We start from the raw sequence: 18,208 nt of genomic DNA, 5'->3' as shown, positions 1-18,208 counted from the left end.
TAGGTACCTAAAAAAATATCAATAAGTATGTAGCTATACTTGAATGAAACCATGCACAAGTAGTTTAACGATAATCTTTCATAAAATGATCTGATTTGCATAAAATTACGTTGTTGAAAGGGGTGCGCAGCGGGCTCCGATGGTGACCTGCTTTATTTATCCGAGTTGAACAAATAAATAAATCAAATTCGTTAGGCCCCGGGAGTTGACTTTAACTAGTAACTGGATGCATTGTGTAAATTAGAATTTTAATTTAACAGTGAAGACAAGGGTGCTTTTGTACATGCATGGATTGTCATGAATGCAAAAGAAAGAATTGCAAAATTACGTAAGAGACCTCAAAAATAGTATGTAGGTATATGAACTTTGTGTAAGTCTTATAAACACATTTAGTAGGAATTAACGTTTGTTATGGTCTAAGAGTTTCTGAACCCCAGACTTTCGTTATTTCATAAAACCTGAAATTTTGTCAGGGTATGCTTCCAGACTTCCAACTTAAGTAAGAACGATGGACTATAACGAACTTCGAGTTATCGTTCAGCAAGCTTTTATAAAATAACGAAGGTCTGGGGTACATAATCTTGCTCTACAAGATTTATCATAATGATGAACTAAATCACCACACAAACCACACAACCACACACGCACATTCGCAGTAGTCGGATATGGATGCACTAAGTATTTTTAAGAAAACAAACGCGGAAAAAAATGAATATTTTTATTTTATGTAGATCCTTGTCCTTAGTAGCAATGAATATGGACTCCAAGAAATAAAAACTTTACAAAGTTGGGTATGCAAATAGGACAGAGTAACCACATTATAATATAGGAATTAGGTATTGTTGTTGGCAAACATTTATTACCTTATATGCTTTTGATAAATATGGATTATAATTAATCTGGGGGCACGGCAGTGCCCCCGCCAAGTCGAGCGCGAAGCAAACACTGCCGTACCATCCTTTACTGGAACCATTTCGCCGCATTTTCAGGCCTCTATTTGAGAACCTCTGGNTGATAAATATGGATTATAATTAATAATAATTATAGGTTACAACAATATCAATAATTAATTTATGTTAAATAAATAATAAAATATGTAGGTAGGTATTGGAACATTAATTTAAATGATAGGATGTATTAGGTATAATGATACCGATCGTATTGTTTTAATGTCATCTAATTTAGACATAAATTATACGATAAAAATTTGCTCAATTGAAAAGATTTAACGTACTTTAGAAGATTAGGAAGAAGTGCTTTTGGACAATTGAATAAATTAAAGCCTGGTGCTATTGTCCCTCTTTATTGGAGGGCGGTGCGCGCGCGCCAGGGCGGCGGTGCGCGCGCGCCAGTCGGTGCCGGACCAGCGACGCGACACGCTCGCGCTCCTTCCGCACGTTCCCGCGGGAACATCGTGCGCGCTGTGTGTAAACAACTCTGACCTGCAAATCAACGATAGTTCACAAATGTATTGGATTGGACGCTCGTTTTATAACTAAATCCTGATTGATGCAAAATAACGGTGAGTCAATTTATTCGAAATTCAACGGAATTTAAAAAAACATACATGTGTGGATTCTACTTGTATTTCATATTCAAGATGGGTAATATAGTTAATTGTATTTTTATAATCAAGCATGAATATGTGAAAGGCAGGTACCTAGAAAAGCTTAATGCTTTGTATTTTGAGATAAATTTACTTAATTTACTCTTATAACAATTAGAAAAATTGCTTTCAGAAATGTATTATAAAAGCTTTGAGCGTTTCTAATCCAAAATACGTACTATTTTTTAATCAGATAGCTAAATGTGAGAACTACAACTGGGTCATGTGGACAGCTGACTCTATATTTTAGAATCGGCACCTTCATTCTAGAATGCGTATTTTAAATGACTCCTAAACTACCCGCATAGTTACATTTACTAGCAAAATTATGGCTTTTGCCCAGTAAAGTATAATTGGGTACAACAGTTATATTGCAAACACATTAGTTTGTATTGGTCATGCTTGCTTTAGTTTGTTTGTTTCACATTCCTCATTTAGTTGGGTTTCTCTTTTTCAATGATTCAAACCTGGCTAGTAACAGTAATCTTGACGAAAAGTTAAACTTGAAATCAATATTAAAAACTATAAGAGTGGATGTGTGTTTCTATCTTTTATTATGTACAATTTACACACAAAAAAGTATAAAGTACGAGAAATATGTAGTAATTATTTACGCCGATGGGCTTGTTCTATTATTTCTAGGTGAATTTTTAGCAGTCAGGTGGTTTTATTTATGTACCTACCTACTATCTTACAATTCCTTTTCGCCTGAAAGTAATGTAGAGCTTTTAAACTAATACAACAGTAGTTGCAAACTCACTTCTTCATTAGGTACGTCGTGTTAAACAAGCTTTTAGAATCAACTAAATAATGTTTTCTGAATTAGTTTAATTAATTTTAAGCTAATGACTGTACTCTTACCATTTAGTCCAAGCCAAGTTAAGTGTGTTCCTATTAATTATATCAGACAACGAATAAAAATAATACAATTAAATTCTCAATTAAGTTCTTGAACCTTTTGTAGAAAATAATATCGCGGGTGTCAAGCCAAAGTGTCGTATAAGCAACTTACTAGGGGTAGTTATACCTATTTATTACATTATTCCAACGAGTTAACAATTAAAGTTCAGAATAAAAAAAAATTAAAAAGTATAATATAAAATAAATTAAAATAATATACATACCTACATACAATACCATATTATTGAGTTAAAGCTCTATTGGATTTTGTGGTGAAAATAGTGATAGGTACTTTATTTTCTGTCTTACGTTGCGACGTGACGTTAAGTAAACCTTGAAATTTCACTTATACTGCCGATAAAATACAAAGGTAATTAGTATTTCAAAACATCCCCTGCCTGCCAGTGGCACTGCCTGTTTGGTCAAGTGGGAGAGCAAAGGCCGTGCGTGCGGAGTAGGTGGTGTAGAGCAGTGTCGATATTTAGTAACCTTTGCGGAGTATTCTGAGCGTTACTATTTGCGAGTCAAACCGCGGCGGAAATAGCACAAGGCACCAATAGTGCTGCCCGAGGGAAGACTATCGATATAACAAGTTAAATACCTACTAATAATGGTAAATGGAACCAATTTAAAGATTTAATTCCGTAATAGCTTAATAGGTTATTTGGTTTAATTTTATTTAATTGGTGGGATAATCTGACATAATCATCAATAATTTAGCTCTTATCTTACACCTAGCCTGTAAAATCTAACTTTAGTTCTATCCGCCAAGTCGAGCAAAATACCAAAAAGGCACAGCCGTAGGTGTGCCTTACCATCTTTTTCTCGAAGCCATTCGGACCATTTTATACAAGACTAGCTTTCCGCCCGCATCGTCGCCCGCGTGGAATTTTTCGGTTTATTATATAACCTATGACACTCAGCAATAATGTGGCTTTCTATTGGTGAAATAATTTTTAAAATCGGTTCAGTAGAACCCGAGATTACCCCTTACAATTTAACAAATATACAAACACACAAACTTTGCCTCTTTATAACATTAGCATTAGTATAGATAAAACGAAAACAAATATTTACCACAATCGAATATCGTGCATCATTAGTATTTTACCAACCAAGTAGACTATAATGCAGATGAAAATTGCAATTTAAGAGAATAAGAAAACAGGAACACATTCAATGAGATACAAGAGGTAATAGGTCTTTGAATGGAAGTATTCATGATAATTATAGTAATAATTTCATTAACCATGACTTTGAAAGCGGATCAACTGCGGAAGGATTTATTTGTTGATGTATCGGAGATAAATAAGGTGTGGACGGACCACGTCGGAAACCAGCGCCGTTTGTTTGTGAAGCGCGCGCGCACCTGGCCCGGAGTTTATAACACAGGCTCATCAAAGCATTGTAGTGGCGTTTATATTGCGCTTCGGTTGATCTGTCTGATTAATTTTAACCATAATGTTAAATAATATCGTTTAAGCGGCCTTCTCTTTTTTATCGATTTTTAATAACCAACTACGTGTATTTAAAATGCTGAATCGAAACCTCTTAGGTACCATAATATGTACCATCCTAGTATGATAATTCCGATTACTGAGAGGATTTTAGGATCACGTACTTATTCAGCCACCCCGGATTGGATTTAGAGACTCGTAGCTCTCAGTTACAATCATTGGATCGCGAAAGTGGGAATGATTGGTTTCTTTATATAAGTGTATAGGTATATGATCTGAAATCATTTATACATAAAGGTATAGGACTTCATGTTGTCGGTTTTTGTAAGAGGATGGACAAACCATTCCGGTGATGTGAAACCGTTTTCATGGATCTCTAGCTTTTCTAATTTTATTGTAAAGTCAATGCACTTGTCGTTAAAATAGAACTGCTAAATTGGGTGGAGTATTAAAATACCTTTAGTTGCCATGTCTGTACTTGCGGTCCCATAAAGCAGCATAGTTGAAATAGCTACTGAAATATGCCCTGCTCGCGCTCGCTCGCCGCGTGAGCGACGTGGTCACGTGACGCGCGCAGATGCGCTCGCGCCTGCATTCCGCGGCTTCGAGCGTTTACTATTTGCTATAATACTTATGAAAATAAAAATATTTTTTATAATAATTTCGATCCGCCACAGAAAGACTATCGCCTCTCAAAAAAATTAGGATTAAACTAGATATTTTATTTTTTCCTGTGTCTTAAACTATATACATATGTATCTTAATTGTTTCAAGGCAACCGGCAAACACTCTTATTACCTATGTAATTTCAGTCTTATAAATATTTTCAGTATTAGTACATACGTACGCTTTAGTTGTAACACGGTTGCATCGAGAGCAAACTTTTAAAATTGTCGAAACATCTGCCGTAAAGATGAAATGGGTCAAATCTCGTAAAAAGTGATTAACAAAATTATTACCGAGATAAAGGATCATTGCCGCAATCGGTTGTGAGAAGCGCGAGGGCCATATGATTGTGAGCGGACAAAAAATGCGGAGCATGTGGCGGGCATTAAACGGCGCCATGCGATGCGCGTCGGGCGGTAATGAGCTTAGCCCGCGTGCGCGCGCGCTGTGGGAACACGCACCGGGGGTCAGCGAGGGTAAAAGGTTGAGATTTGCCCTTTACAGATGGTGTACGTACGTACATAGGACACTATAAAAATAATATAAGTTCTTTACATGATTATCAATAAGTTTAGCGAGTATCAGAATGCTGGATGTTTAAAATGACCAATTAATTACGTCTATGCATCAAATATCATTTTACAAAAGAAGTTTGTAGACAATGACATTTTGAATTGAAATAGGTATTTATTCTGTGATATTACCTATTAAATTATACATAAAATAAATAAGGTGAAGAACCATAAAATATTAAAATATGCAAAGTAGCTTTTCGAACTGTGACCCTATAAACGCATAAGTAAAGAAAAATGTACCCTATACGCGGCTCTACAAACGACACCGGCGAGCTTTATGCACAGCGCATAGCGGGCGGGCGCGGGTCCGCCCTCCGCGCGATCGCTATCTACAAACGAACTCTGACCAATGTTAATTAAACTATTTATGACCATACAACTCATTGTGGCAATAAAATTTAATTTATTAACCATTAAAGTGTTGACTTTCATATTTTTAAATTATCACTTAAATGAATCACGTTCGTAATAATCTGATATAACTAGTAATTAAAGTAAATGTATTGCTGTTGTTTAAATTTTATTTTAAACTATAAAAATACATACCATGTATACCTAATTAAATAGTGCTACGAAAAAGTTGAATCTAATAAAAGACATCAACGCCATTAACGACTTAATATGTACTTGATTCTTCAAATCCATTGCATTATTATTAAAAAGATAAAAAGATTTTCTTAATACCTATTTGATACTTATTAATTATTTTGATTATAATAATTAATTTGATGTAACCGAACTTTATTTATTACGAAGATTATTAAGATTGGTTTCTATTGTTACAGATCGGAGCCATTCCGTATTGTGAAAAAAATTAAGGAAGTTTAATGGATGGTACTAATTTGGCGGTGAATGGACGTGAAGTGGACAATAATCTTGTGATTACGTGGAGTGTGACGTAGTGCGACGCGCGGGCTGCTCACGCGCCATGCGTGCGCTGGCGCGCCTGCTGCTGCTCGCGGCGCTGCCGGCCCTCGCGGGTGAGCAACACTACTACCCTCACAAGCCCCAGCCAGCCTGGCCAGCGGCGAGCGTGGGCCAAATCCTCCATTTGCATCTTATTTTATTTAAGACTAGCTTTCGGACCCCTGAACCTTATGTTTTTCCAAAATAAAATTTAGCCTATGTTACTCGTGGATAATGTAGCTTTCGAATGGTGAAAGAATTTTTTAAATCGGCCCAGTACTTTTTGAGCCTATTCATTACAAACATACAAAAATAGGTACAAATCTTTCCTCTTTATAATATTAGTGTAGACATGGTCGCCCCTGCAGTGGAGATTAAATAACCGAGACCTGATGATGACCATGATGGTAGAGCGAAGTCAATCATTGTAAAACTTACATCATGCACATTATTTTTATTTAAGTGCTGCATTATGAATCCAAAAGTTATTTTACATAGTAGGTACATACTAGTACATAGAGAAGCATTTTTTATAGAAAGGTTATTTACGCCATTAGGATTTCAATTAGATCAAAAAGGCTTGACCATCTAAGATGAATAACTTCGAAGAGTTTTATAATTATTTTAACTGAAGCGAACAGCGAGGCGTTCTAAACCAATTTAGCCACCTTGCGTCCATAGCACAACCTGTAATGAATAAAGGTGGAAATTCTAAAAGTGCAGTTCGCGCTGATAATAACAGCTTTCGCGTCAGTCGAAGCGCAACGACACTGATTGAATGAAAACAAAAAACTTGTGAATTGTTTCGCGCCAGATGCGCCGCGCACACGCACACGCACACGCACACGCGCGCATAGCGGCCGCGGCATCCCAAGAATTACAAAAAATATATTGAAATGCCCTTACACCATTCGATTCGACGAAAGGATCGAAATCAAAAGCAATAAATTAATCTCACGAAACTAAAACAACAAATCAAAACAGTAAAAAAGTTTGACGGGGCCGAGCCCTCAACATCACTTCAAATTGAACGATTCGTCTTCACTTTTTGTTTGGGTTACCTGTCTCAAAACTTATTTAGGTTTCTTTGTGTAAGAATAGGGACAGTTCTGAACAATCAAATGGATAATTCGTTAACAACTTTATTATAAAACAACGAGTGTTCAACAAACATAGTTTCTAAATGAGGTCATCGTCTAAAATAAATGATTGTGTAGTGTATTTTTAGCTACCTTATATGAACTCGAACTCGAAGAGTTGACTCTTATATTTTTTCATGAAATAAAGAATAACGATAAGACTGATGACGGAAATAGACTTTAAGAGCATATTTTTAAAGAAAATTATTACTGTATTATCTCATCATTTGACGAGCTCGACTCTTATTATAAAAAAGTTTGCAGATCTCATATAGGTAGAGCCAAGATTCTAACTCTACATGCACGTTGTAACCAAACAAACTCTATACCTTAATCAAAATAAGTCGATCATAGCAGATTAAAATTTAACGAAGCCGCGGGAAAAAGCTAGTTAGGAAGATTTTGGGTCGGTGTTATTGGTAATAATAAGTTAGAAGCAAGAAGTAGTGAGTTTTTTCTCAATTTCTATCGCGTCGGAACTCTGAACCATATGACAAGTTAGCTCAACGGTCTCGGCATCGGACATCGGACTGTCGTTTCGGGAATTTGTGAACGCGATTTCGATCCCTGTCGAACACTATAGACTATTGTTGAGGTGTAAATATTTGATGTGCAGTAGATGGTGTATTGTGCTGCGGCCACCACACACGTGGAGGACCGAGAACGAATACGCGACGCAAGTGACGTCACGCTTTTAACTCGCATTTAATACACCGGACGTGCAAATTACTTTTGTAGTAGATACCTATTAAATATCTTGAAAGCAAATTATTGACACTTATTTGTGATTGTCCGAAGGGTGCGATCTGTAAGCCCATTTACAGCTGTGACTGAAATTACAATTAATTAGGAAACGTATTATCATTACACCTAAGTAGGTTTTAAAAACGCTTAATAATGGCTTCGAACACGGTGTATATTAAAAAATACATGAGTTTAATAACAAATCAACCCCTTTTAAGCGATTCACCAATTTCTTTGATGTGTCTTTGTTTTCAGCTTTGTTCTCTGATTTCATGGCAGACTGAACGATTGATAGCGCAGTGTTGTAACTATGGCACTCTTGCGCATGTCACTGACGTCAGGCTCGCGTAAACATAGTTAATTACGCCCTTTCATCTCGCAGTTCGCGAGTTTCGCTTTGTTACCGATTGTAAAACTGTGCCTTCGCTCTCCGCCCATAATTCTTGAGTGGGACAAGTGTTCAGGGATTGCATGAAGAGTGCGGTAGGTGGTCCCGGGACTGCCGGGCATGCGGGCCCGAGCGACTAACAATGCGGTGTTCGGTTATGCACAATTGCACGAACTAATAAAGCACGTGCTCACTACGCGGGGCGACGAAGGGGTGAGCTAATAATACAAATCAGTAGCTGTTAAGAAAAAAAAACAGTTAAATTATTCTGTGGAATATTACTCCACCAAATACACTCTCTTCATCCTAAGCAACGCGTTTCCTCCTATTAAAAACATGATTTTTCTTTAATTAAGTCATCCATCACATCATTGAAATATTAGTCATTCATTATTTTGAGAATCTGAACATGAAACATACAAGCTTTGAAGTTCACACCTTTGGTTCAAAAGTGTTGATTGACATTTGGATAGATTTTTTTCGTTGTCTTAATTATCCAATACCCTAAGGCGAGGGTGAAGCGTCGTCACGCCTAGCAGCGAGCACGTCACGCCGGGCGTCCACGACGACCGCTTGTGTTATTTTAGGCCGCTTGCGCGCGCCCGCGCCCTTCGCAACAAATGGTATTTTTAAACTACCACGTCCATTTTATAGCCATTTAAATTATTACCTTAGGCGGCAGGTTGCTTTTGGAAATCTGTCAATGCATAATTAAGGGTGACATTAAGTTTAACCTTATATTTTAAGAAGTTACAATATAGGCCTGAAGTTTTGGATTTATAAAAATACTCGTATTTAGTGGCTTACAAAATTATTATAATTTAAAAATAATACTAATTTAGTTTAATATGAATACTTTGAAGTAAAACTCATATAATGTATGTTCGCTGTCGATGCCGTCCTGGAGAGATAGCAATAACTCGCGGCTCTGTCGGTGCTGAGCCCTAAACAGTTTGGCACGCGATCAAGATGGAGGGTTAAAATTGGAAACAGCGTGGATATGGACCAGATAAAGCAATCACAAACGAGAGTGATAATAGAGCGGCGTTTGTTTCGAGGCTGTCTTTGATCATTCCTTAAATGGAATGCGGGGATGTCTATGTTTGTATTACTGCGAACCTTCGACAAATTCGTTTGCGTACAATCAGTTACGAGGGCTCTAGTTTTGTGTGCAGCGGGCCTTAACCAGAATGTACCGTCAAACATAGTGCATGCGCTCGGAATGTTTACATTTCCCTCGAATGATGCAGAGCTGTAAATTCTCGGTATTGTGCAATTGTGGAACATTGTAATCTGATGGAGCGGGCGCGAGCGCGAATCGGCCGGCGCCGCGCGCGCACGTGCGTGCGTCGGAAGCGCGCGGCCCGCATCCTGCGTCCGTTTGATTCATCTTCTTTATTATAACTTTGGGGAAACAATAATAAACAGGTTCAAGAGAAAGTTGAAGAGCACTCGAAATTACTGCCCACTTAATTCTAAACTGTGAATGCCTTGTGTGTACAAGGCGAGAGTATTTAACTGGGCAGTTTTTACCACCCTCATCAGTTGCGATCATCTTTTGTGTGTAATGTAATTGATAAAGTAACTAAGCTAAGCGCTGCCACTCAGCCACTGCTTGCTGAGTGCTAACTGACAAAGAAATTCGAACATCGGAGAAGAAATTCAGTGCTACCGACATAATGTACATTTCTGGAACGTACCAACAAAATTCATGAGTACGAAGTATTAGCATCTACTTTTGTGGAGTTACACAAATTACGTAAATATTGGACGAGTAAAATTTACGTCGTGTCATTAACGCATCTCTAAATCATAGGATCCCTAATTATTTAGCTGTCTAATTTTACATCTTCTATTTCGAGCCAACATTGAAATATTATTATGGCGTACTAAAAACGTCATTTCAATTCAGCATCGTTTGTGTCAGGCGGGTCATCGGCTCGCAGTTGACGGGCGGCCATATGTTCCGGCTCGTGGCGTGCTGCGATCCGCGCAATGGAACGACTGCAGTAAAGTATTATTGTAAGTGCAGGGATCGCGGCAGCAAGGCCAGTTAACAAACAGCGCATTAGCCCACCATTTCTTTATAAACTGTATTCAGAATCGTTGCGAGGGATGGCGTGGTGTTTACGTGCGTGATTCATGTCATGGTACTCAATATTTTATTGCTTCACCACATTAGCATTAGGTCTTACAATTCAAGCAGATCAATGTGGACTCAGTTAGGGCACAGCAACCTTTGGAAGGAGGCAGAACGATCTCAGTAGTTTTATCGATTGATTAACCGGTTGAGTATATAGTGGAAATGTCAATGTTTGTTATATGTATAATAGTACCTATTTATATTAGTCAAATAAGGAATAAGAAATAGAAAGCTGTAAATTAATACAAGGGTTGTATTAATTTACAGTAGTAGGCATTCTTAAAATGTAACCAAATTATAGCTACGTCTTATAAACCATTTGCTTCATTAAACATTTGGCATGCATATTTCAACGCATATTTCGCGCGTTCTTGAAATGAGCTTTTGTACGCACTCTGCTTCCGTTCGCGTGTGATTCAGTCCTTGGCCATTTTCGGATCGGGCGGGGGCGGGAAACTCCGCGTGTACGCATATTGTGCAGTTGCATTACACTACTATTACTCACTTGCGCCGGCGCCCATTCACGCGGATGCCGGCCTTGCATCGCACCGCGGCGGCGCTGGCGCCCCGCGGCGTTTGTGTGTCCAAGCCATATTTGCATACCCAAAGTTTCACGAATATTTTTTATCAACATTTCGTCCATTTGCGACGACAACGTGACATCTTCTGTGTTAATCTAATTGACGATGTCACACTGTCGTCGCAAATGGACGATTTGGTCTTTTCATAATATTTGCGTTTATAGAACTTTCATCTGAAAGTTATTTTAAATTGTCTATATAAAATCTAAAAGGCATACCTAAGGTTATACGTTCTATTTTTTTAAATAGTGCCATTAGTAGCGCCTGGTGCTAAGCTAAATAAGCTTTCGTATTACGATCAGGTTTACCACAATAGTTCAGCGGCGGGGTTTGAACCAGCGTTTCTCAGATCTCGAGTCGGTCAGTCCGATAATGGTTACAGTTCTCTTTTCTCGCTTATATGATTGTTGTTTATTATTGGTTAATCCCATCCCGATACTGATGACATGCCTGGGTTGCATGGGGTGACGCTAATGTCAAACCGAGGACAGACGAAGACTAGAATCCTCAAGCACAGAGGAACTGGCTATCTTACCTCTAACTGTCGGAACACAACAATGCTGTTAACATTGTTGTTATGGCGACAGACTTAGGTAAGATGATGGTAGCTAGCCAGGCGGACTTAGAACAAGCCCTACCACCAACCAAACCGAACAGAAAAATCTGCCCCCACTGGGAATGGAACCCGGGACCTCTGCGTCTGAAGCAGGTGGTCTTACCACTAGACCACAGACTGAGGCGGTTAATATCATTGTTTTTTTGCAAGCTTTTATTTACTTTCATTTTAATCTATTTATTCTACACCTTTCTCTCTCAAATAATAGTGTTCCTTATGCCTGGTCTGGATATGCGCAGGTCGCGGCGGCTGCGCGGGCGAGGTGCTCTCGGTGACGGAGGGAGGCGCGGGCGCGGGGCCCGAGTTCGTGCGCGGCCCGACGACGCTGGTGGCGGCCGTGGGCAGCGACGCCGCGCTCGAGTGCCGCGTGCTGCGCCAGGGAGACAAAGCCGTAAGTGCCAAGGGATACTCATTATATGAGGAGAGGGCAGGAAAGTTCTTGAGTGGCGACCACGAGCTGGAAGACGTAGCGTGGGCAGGCCTCCCACTAGATGGACCGACGATCTGGTGAAGGTCGCGGGAGCACGCCTTTGTCCAGCAGTGGACGTCTTTCGGCTGAAACGACGAGGAGATGGCACGTTTCGCCAGGACTTCTACCTGGAGTGTTCCAGGTCCCTCTGGGATAAAACTAACGCTGGTGTGGAGCTAGCGGCAGGCTAGTGGTGGCCGTGAGAGATCGCTTGCAGATTCTGCCCTTTTTTAACACGCTTTTTAAGGCTCTGGATACCTACGCAAGTGTCACTTACCTAACATTTTGATCAAAATTTGTCGCTTCGTATAACAGTTAACTAAATATTCGATGATTCTTGACATTGCAAAAGGTATAAAGTGTTCTCCGATCCAAGTAATTTCGTACTTCGTACACACATAAAACCCCAATTAACACGAATGTCACTTACAGTTTGTAAAAAGAGATCATTAATTTGTCTTTTATTCATTTTCAAAGTAGGCTACGGACGGAGATCGTCAGGGAACTCCGCGTATTGGCACTTCACCAGCTTTCGCCGTATCTATTATTGTAGAGCCCGATGTTTAGCGCCGTTTCAAGTAGATACTCGTAGTTTATTTGAACTAGGCTTCGTGCACTCGCAGCTACACAAATGAAATATTCATAAAATAAACATTCCGTAAATGCTGTACATCATGACTCAATTAGCTAGTCGAGTTTTATATAAGCTGTCATACTTCTTGTTCTGTTATGATTTAGCTAGAATTTTTATGATCAAAATATAACACGATTAGTCATCGAGTTGAAATCTGAAAGTATGAGCTCAGCAATGTAAACAATTTAGACGTGCGCCCGAAATACGGATAGATGAATCGACGACACTGAAATGTGAAGCGGGCGCGGAGGTCGCGGGCCCGCGGAGGAACGCGCGGCGGAAATATGTGCGCGGGCGGCTGCGTCACGCGCGGGCCCGCGGAGGTGACAGCGGCCCGCGATTCCAATAACGCCGGTCATCGACTCGCGCTCGATATAGCGACACGCGCCTCGGCCGCCCGCGCGTACGCCGATGAAGCTTCCCGGAAGCTGCTATTGCCAAATACTATAATCCCCGCAATATGTGTCCCATGAAAATGATCTTGCGCCCGCTATAAACGCTAGTGGGCGTTAACCATCCCATAAATTGTTTCATTTTATTTAATGATTTAGAATGAATCATGAATCATGCAGTCTCATGCGTGATTAACACGAAATGGGTTAATCAATGCAAAATCACTTTTCCGTCAACCGAAGAAAAATATGGTTTCATTTGCTCTCTTCTTATTACGAAATATTATGCAGAAAATCATTTGGTGACCCTTAAGAAGACGCATTTTCTCATGATAGAGTCTTATTTGGCCGTGTAGTCCAGCGTCCAGCTCGGAAATCCGAAGATTCTCGGAAAATACCAATCAAGGAGGGCGGAGAACACGCGCGGCGTACCAACGGTTGTTGAATTCACAACTTCTACGAACACCTCTTTTTAAAGAAATAGGAGTACCTAGTCCGTTTCAGAACTATTCAGAAGATTGGTTTTCGAATAATTTAGATTATGAGAGACTTTCAAAGAAGTATGATTGGGTTATTGAAATGATTCCTCGTGTATAACGTTAACTGAGTTGTTGTGGCGGCAGGTGTCGTGGGTGCGGTCGCGGGACCTGCAGATCCTGTCGCACGCGGGCGCGGTGTTCACGGCGGACGCGCGCGTGGCGGCGGCGGCGGCGCGCGCGGGCGCGGTCTCGCGGCACACGCTGCGCCTGCGCGGGCTGCGCGCCGCCGACGCCGGCCGCTACGAGTGCCAGCTCAACACCGAGCCCAAGATGAGCCTGTTCTACAACCTCACGGTGGTCGGTGGGTACATTTGTGTTACAGCTAAAGCCCGGTCCGTGAGCACGTAGAATTTTGTCCAATGACCCCTAGCTACCCATCCTTATCGCTCGCGTGTAATATATTGCTGTCGCGACTGTGCGACTGGCACCCGCAGTGAGTGTGCGAGCGCGACAGCAACATAATTACGTGCGAGCGATAAAGATGGGTAGCTAGGGGTCATTGGACAAAATTCTACGTGCTCACGGACCAGGCTTTACGTTCATCACTCGCGTGTTATATAAAATCGAAAAGTGGTCCTGTAGATTGACTCCCGTATCCACAAACGATCCTTGCTTAAGTGAAGCAGCAAATCCAGCGTTGAATAGAGCTCTGTGATTGGTTCGTGTGTCACCCTGTGCGTCCACGGGCACTGTGAGGCCTCATAGTAATGTTTGTGAATACGGGCGTGAGTGAGGCACCCTCGTGAGGCAGAGCTGCGCTAAATAAGGAAACTATTGGAATATCAATGATTGTTGTGAGTCTTATGCAGAGCTTACCGAAAATTGTGTGTGACAGATGAGCCGATGCCGGTAGTGGTGATCTCGGCTGTGGACGGACGCGCGGTGCGCGGCGCGGCGGGCGGCGCGGCCACGCTGGCGTGCGACGCGCGCTACGAGCCGGCGCCGCGCGAGCTGCCGCTGCCGCCGCTCGACGTCCGCTGGACCAAGGACGGCCAGCCCCTCAACCTGCAGGTAATGTATGGTTACGTTAATCATTTATTTATGCAGGCTCCCGGCGTCTGTACATGTGATGCAATGGGACTCGAGGAAAACAATACTGTTTTTAACACGTTTTTTATTAGGTCATTTATAATTTGAGCTTCCAGTATTACTGTGGTATTACTTTCCACAATCTCCCTACAGTGAGTACCTACTGCACATAATATGTATTATGAAATTACATGAAACGATCACCTTGGACTATCCCACCATTAGGCTAGTAGTACTTTGTAACGAGGCAGCAGAACGCTGACTGTCTGTTTTTTCGTCACGGGAAATGTTTGCAATTACCTTCAATATTTCCTCACATGTCCTAAGTCTTGCAATATCGTTCTTATTAATACAGCCTTAAGATCTAATAAAATAATGTTGCAAGTGTTAATTTCTCACAATGATAGCGGCTTGGGTCACGTCAATTCTATGATTTGCGGTACGAGTAGGTATTTCGATACAGTTATTAGTGCGGTGTCTTCATGATCGCTAACGTGTCGTGGTGGACATTTGCAGAGCAGCCGCGGCGGCGTGTCGCTGGACACGGAGCGCTGGGCGGCGCGCGCGCGGTCGCGGCTGACGCTGGCCGGGCTGCGTGCGGCCGACGCCGGCGCCTACACATGCGCCGCGGGAGACGTCGCCGACGCCGTCTACCTGCACGTCGATGCTGGTAACTCATATTTATAATCTTCTCCACAATCTACTCATTTTACTAAAGCTAACCTACTAGCAGAATCGCTAAAATCAAGTGGCAGTGGGCGGGGCACATAGCTCGTAGAGTTGATGACCGCTGGGGCATGAAAGTTCTTGAGTCGTGACCACGAGCCGGAAGACGTAGCGTGGGCAGGCCTTCTGCAGGCAGCTTCTGTTGGCAGGCAGACTAGGTGGACCGACGATCTGGTGAAGGTCGCGGGAGGTGCCTGGATGCGAGCGGCGCAGGACTAGTCTTTGTGGAAATCCTTGGGGGAGGCCTTTGTCCAGCCGTGGACGTCTTTCGGCTGAAAGGAACTAGATTCGTAACTTTAGCCAAAGTGTGAAGGGGTCGGACTGGCCAACTTGAGATCCGAGGAATGCGGGTTCGAATCCCACCACCGCTTGACTATTGTGGTGATCCCACTCGTAACACAAGCAATTACCTTACCATGAGGGGCTAACGGGACTATTAGTAATTTGTGCAATACAAACTACTAATAATATTTAAAAAAAATCTACACTCCATGTTAGCTTACGAGTTACGAGGAGTTCACATTCATCTTCTTAACAAACTGATACGAGTCTCAATGAAGTTGATTTACCCTTTAGCACTGAGCTCTACATTATGGCCCTACCTAAACTTCATAGTCATAGGCCGCAGCTAGCTTTTGAAAGCGGATCTAGTTATTGGAGAATTTAAGCCCGCTCTATTTCTTACCGTTGTTTTATTTATTAAATTGAACCAATTTTTTGTTTCTTTTCACAGAAAGCCCAATAGAGGCGATGCAGCGCGACCAGTCAGCATCAGATGGCTCTTCAGATCTCCAACGGCATACGTTTTGGGCGGTTACGTTAGGCGTGCTACTTTTGCGGACGTTGCTCAACACTTGACCTTCGCGGAGAGCTTACGTTATTATGTATATTTTGCGTTTTTGTAAATATTGTAAATAGTTAGTTATTTATAATAGAGTCAGCGTGAGTGGAAATAAATACCGAGATAGTGACAAGCTAATGGTGTTTTTATTTGATAAACGTTGTCCGCGCGTGGGCCGGCATCGCGGCACGCGCCCCGAGCCGAGCGGCGAGCCGAGCGGCGAGCCGAGCGCGAGGGCGAGCGGCGCCGCGCGCAGCCGGATATATCGCGCCCGAATAAGAACGCTATTAGCGGCTTCGGCTATTACTGTGATGTGATTGTTTGTTTGGTCAGAGAATTGGAACGCACACGCACGCTCACTCAAACGCATGCTCCAAAATAGACGTTATTAGCTAAGAAACGTCACGTGGAAGTACTCGTAAATAACCAAGATTAGGCAGTATTGTCAATTTATACTAATACCCAAGCCATAGACGTTTATTACGCTTCGAATTTATAGTGGCAGTAAGCCCACTTCAATGTGTCTAGTTTTAACTCAAACGAAGGTATTATTTACCATGTGTATTTGTGGACACAAAATATCAAAGGTGAGCTAGATATTGGGCGAGAGTTACGTAAGTATTATTTACTCCGGGCCACGGCCGCGTGTTTGGCAGCGCCGGCTGCGCGGTTGGCAGCCGCGTGCTGCGTGCTGTGGTCGCGGAGACACGCGGATAATGCGCAGGTTCTGATCCGGCCGCGGCTATCTGGGGCACGCTCACCTCCGCAGCTACCTACCTATGTCGCTATAATTCTATCTTCACTACTAATGGTGATGCGAGTTTCCTTTGATTTTGTAACTCGGTTATTTTAAAATTAATCGTAAAAAAAAAACAAGTATGCAAATTATTCCGTCAGTTCGGAGCCCACTCTAAATGTTTCTCGGAAGAAGACATTATGTTTCAATGAGTTGTTTCTTACGAAACGTGACTGAAAGTCGACATGTGCGGTGTCCCACAAAGTTTTAATTAGCCAGATGGCCGCTCCAATATCGACAAATGACGAAGTTCGGATGAAAATAGTGCTTCATGCTTTTTCTTATTCCATTTATACTGTAAAGTAGGTATATTAAATTAATATAACATTTATATTTATGATTAACCTATGGCATTTAATTAATGTAGGCTAGAGTGTGATTTTGTTAATATAACTTCCTGAAATTTCTTGCGTGAAGCAGCACTTCAGTACCTTGCCGCAAATTCTAAAATTTTGCTTGTCAGTCAGATTCAATCGGCATGAGGTCATTTACAGTGTTCATGGGACTTTAAAAAAAGCTGGTTGATAATGAATACAAAACAGTTCATGGGACTTATTAGAAATACAGATAACAATTTGGCAACAACACTTTTCGCCACATTGTAGCAGCGTTCATCTGAAATTCTAAACTTTAATAGTTTGCCTCTACCATGAGTTTACCTACCGAGCATCTCGCTATCGAGTCCGTAAAAAAATGTATGGCAAATTGTACAGCGCCTCTAGCGGTTAGTAGCAGAACCACAGCAAAACTAAAAACACTACCATGAGTTCATCTCAAATCGTTAGGTAAAAAACCTATCTAAATGAATACGATAGCGACTAAAGTTTTTATTAAGTTTCATACAAATAACTTACCATGAGTTGCAATTTTCAAAGATGTCATCGAAAAATACCTTAGCTGTCACAGTAACGTAACTCACTGGCTTATTGATGTGTGAAAAGCAAAATAAAATTGTGGTTTTAGGTCATTTTAGGTGTTTTCTTTATTAAATTATGTCGGAAAGAAGTTTATTACGATGGAACATGTTATCAGCATGTGGGCAGACCTCCCACTAGGTGGAC

At 41.3% G+C, this 18,208-nt stretch overlaps 1 protein-coding gene across 1 annotated transcript; it reads left to right on the top strand.

Annotated features, from left to right (window-relative positions):
* Positions 1-1,296: 1,296 nt before the first annotated feature.
* LOC114355881 (hemicentin-2) lies at positions 1,297-16,505 on the top strand. The gene is made up of 7 exons (XM_028308918.1): positions 1,297-1,522; positions 5,990-6,184; positions 11,961-12,112; positions 13,840-14,056; positions 14,591-14,766; positions 15,301-15,454; positions 16,244-16,505. Exons 2-7 carry the CDS (start codon positions 6,133-6,135, stop codon positions 16,366-16,368), a joined length of 876 nt encoding a protein of 291 aa, XP_028164719.1. The 5' UTR covers positions 1,297-1,522; positions 5,990-6,132; the 3' UTR covers positions 16,369-16,505.
* Positions 16,506-18,208: the final 1,703 nt, after the last annotated feature.

The sequence above is a fragment of the Ostrinia furnacalis genome, unplaced genomic scaffold (assembly GCF_004193835.3).
Source record: "Ostrinia furnacalis isolate ACB-3 unplaced genomic scaffold, ASM419383v2 OfSCF2567, whole genome shotgun sequence".
Lineage (NCBI taxonomy): Eukaryota > Metazoa > Arthropoda > Insecta > Lepidoptera > Crambidae > Ostrinia > Ostrinia furnacalis.
This window is presented reverse-complemented; position numbering and strand designations above follow the sequence as displayed.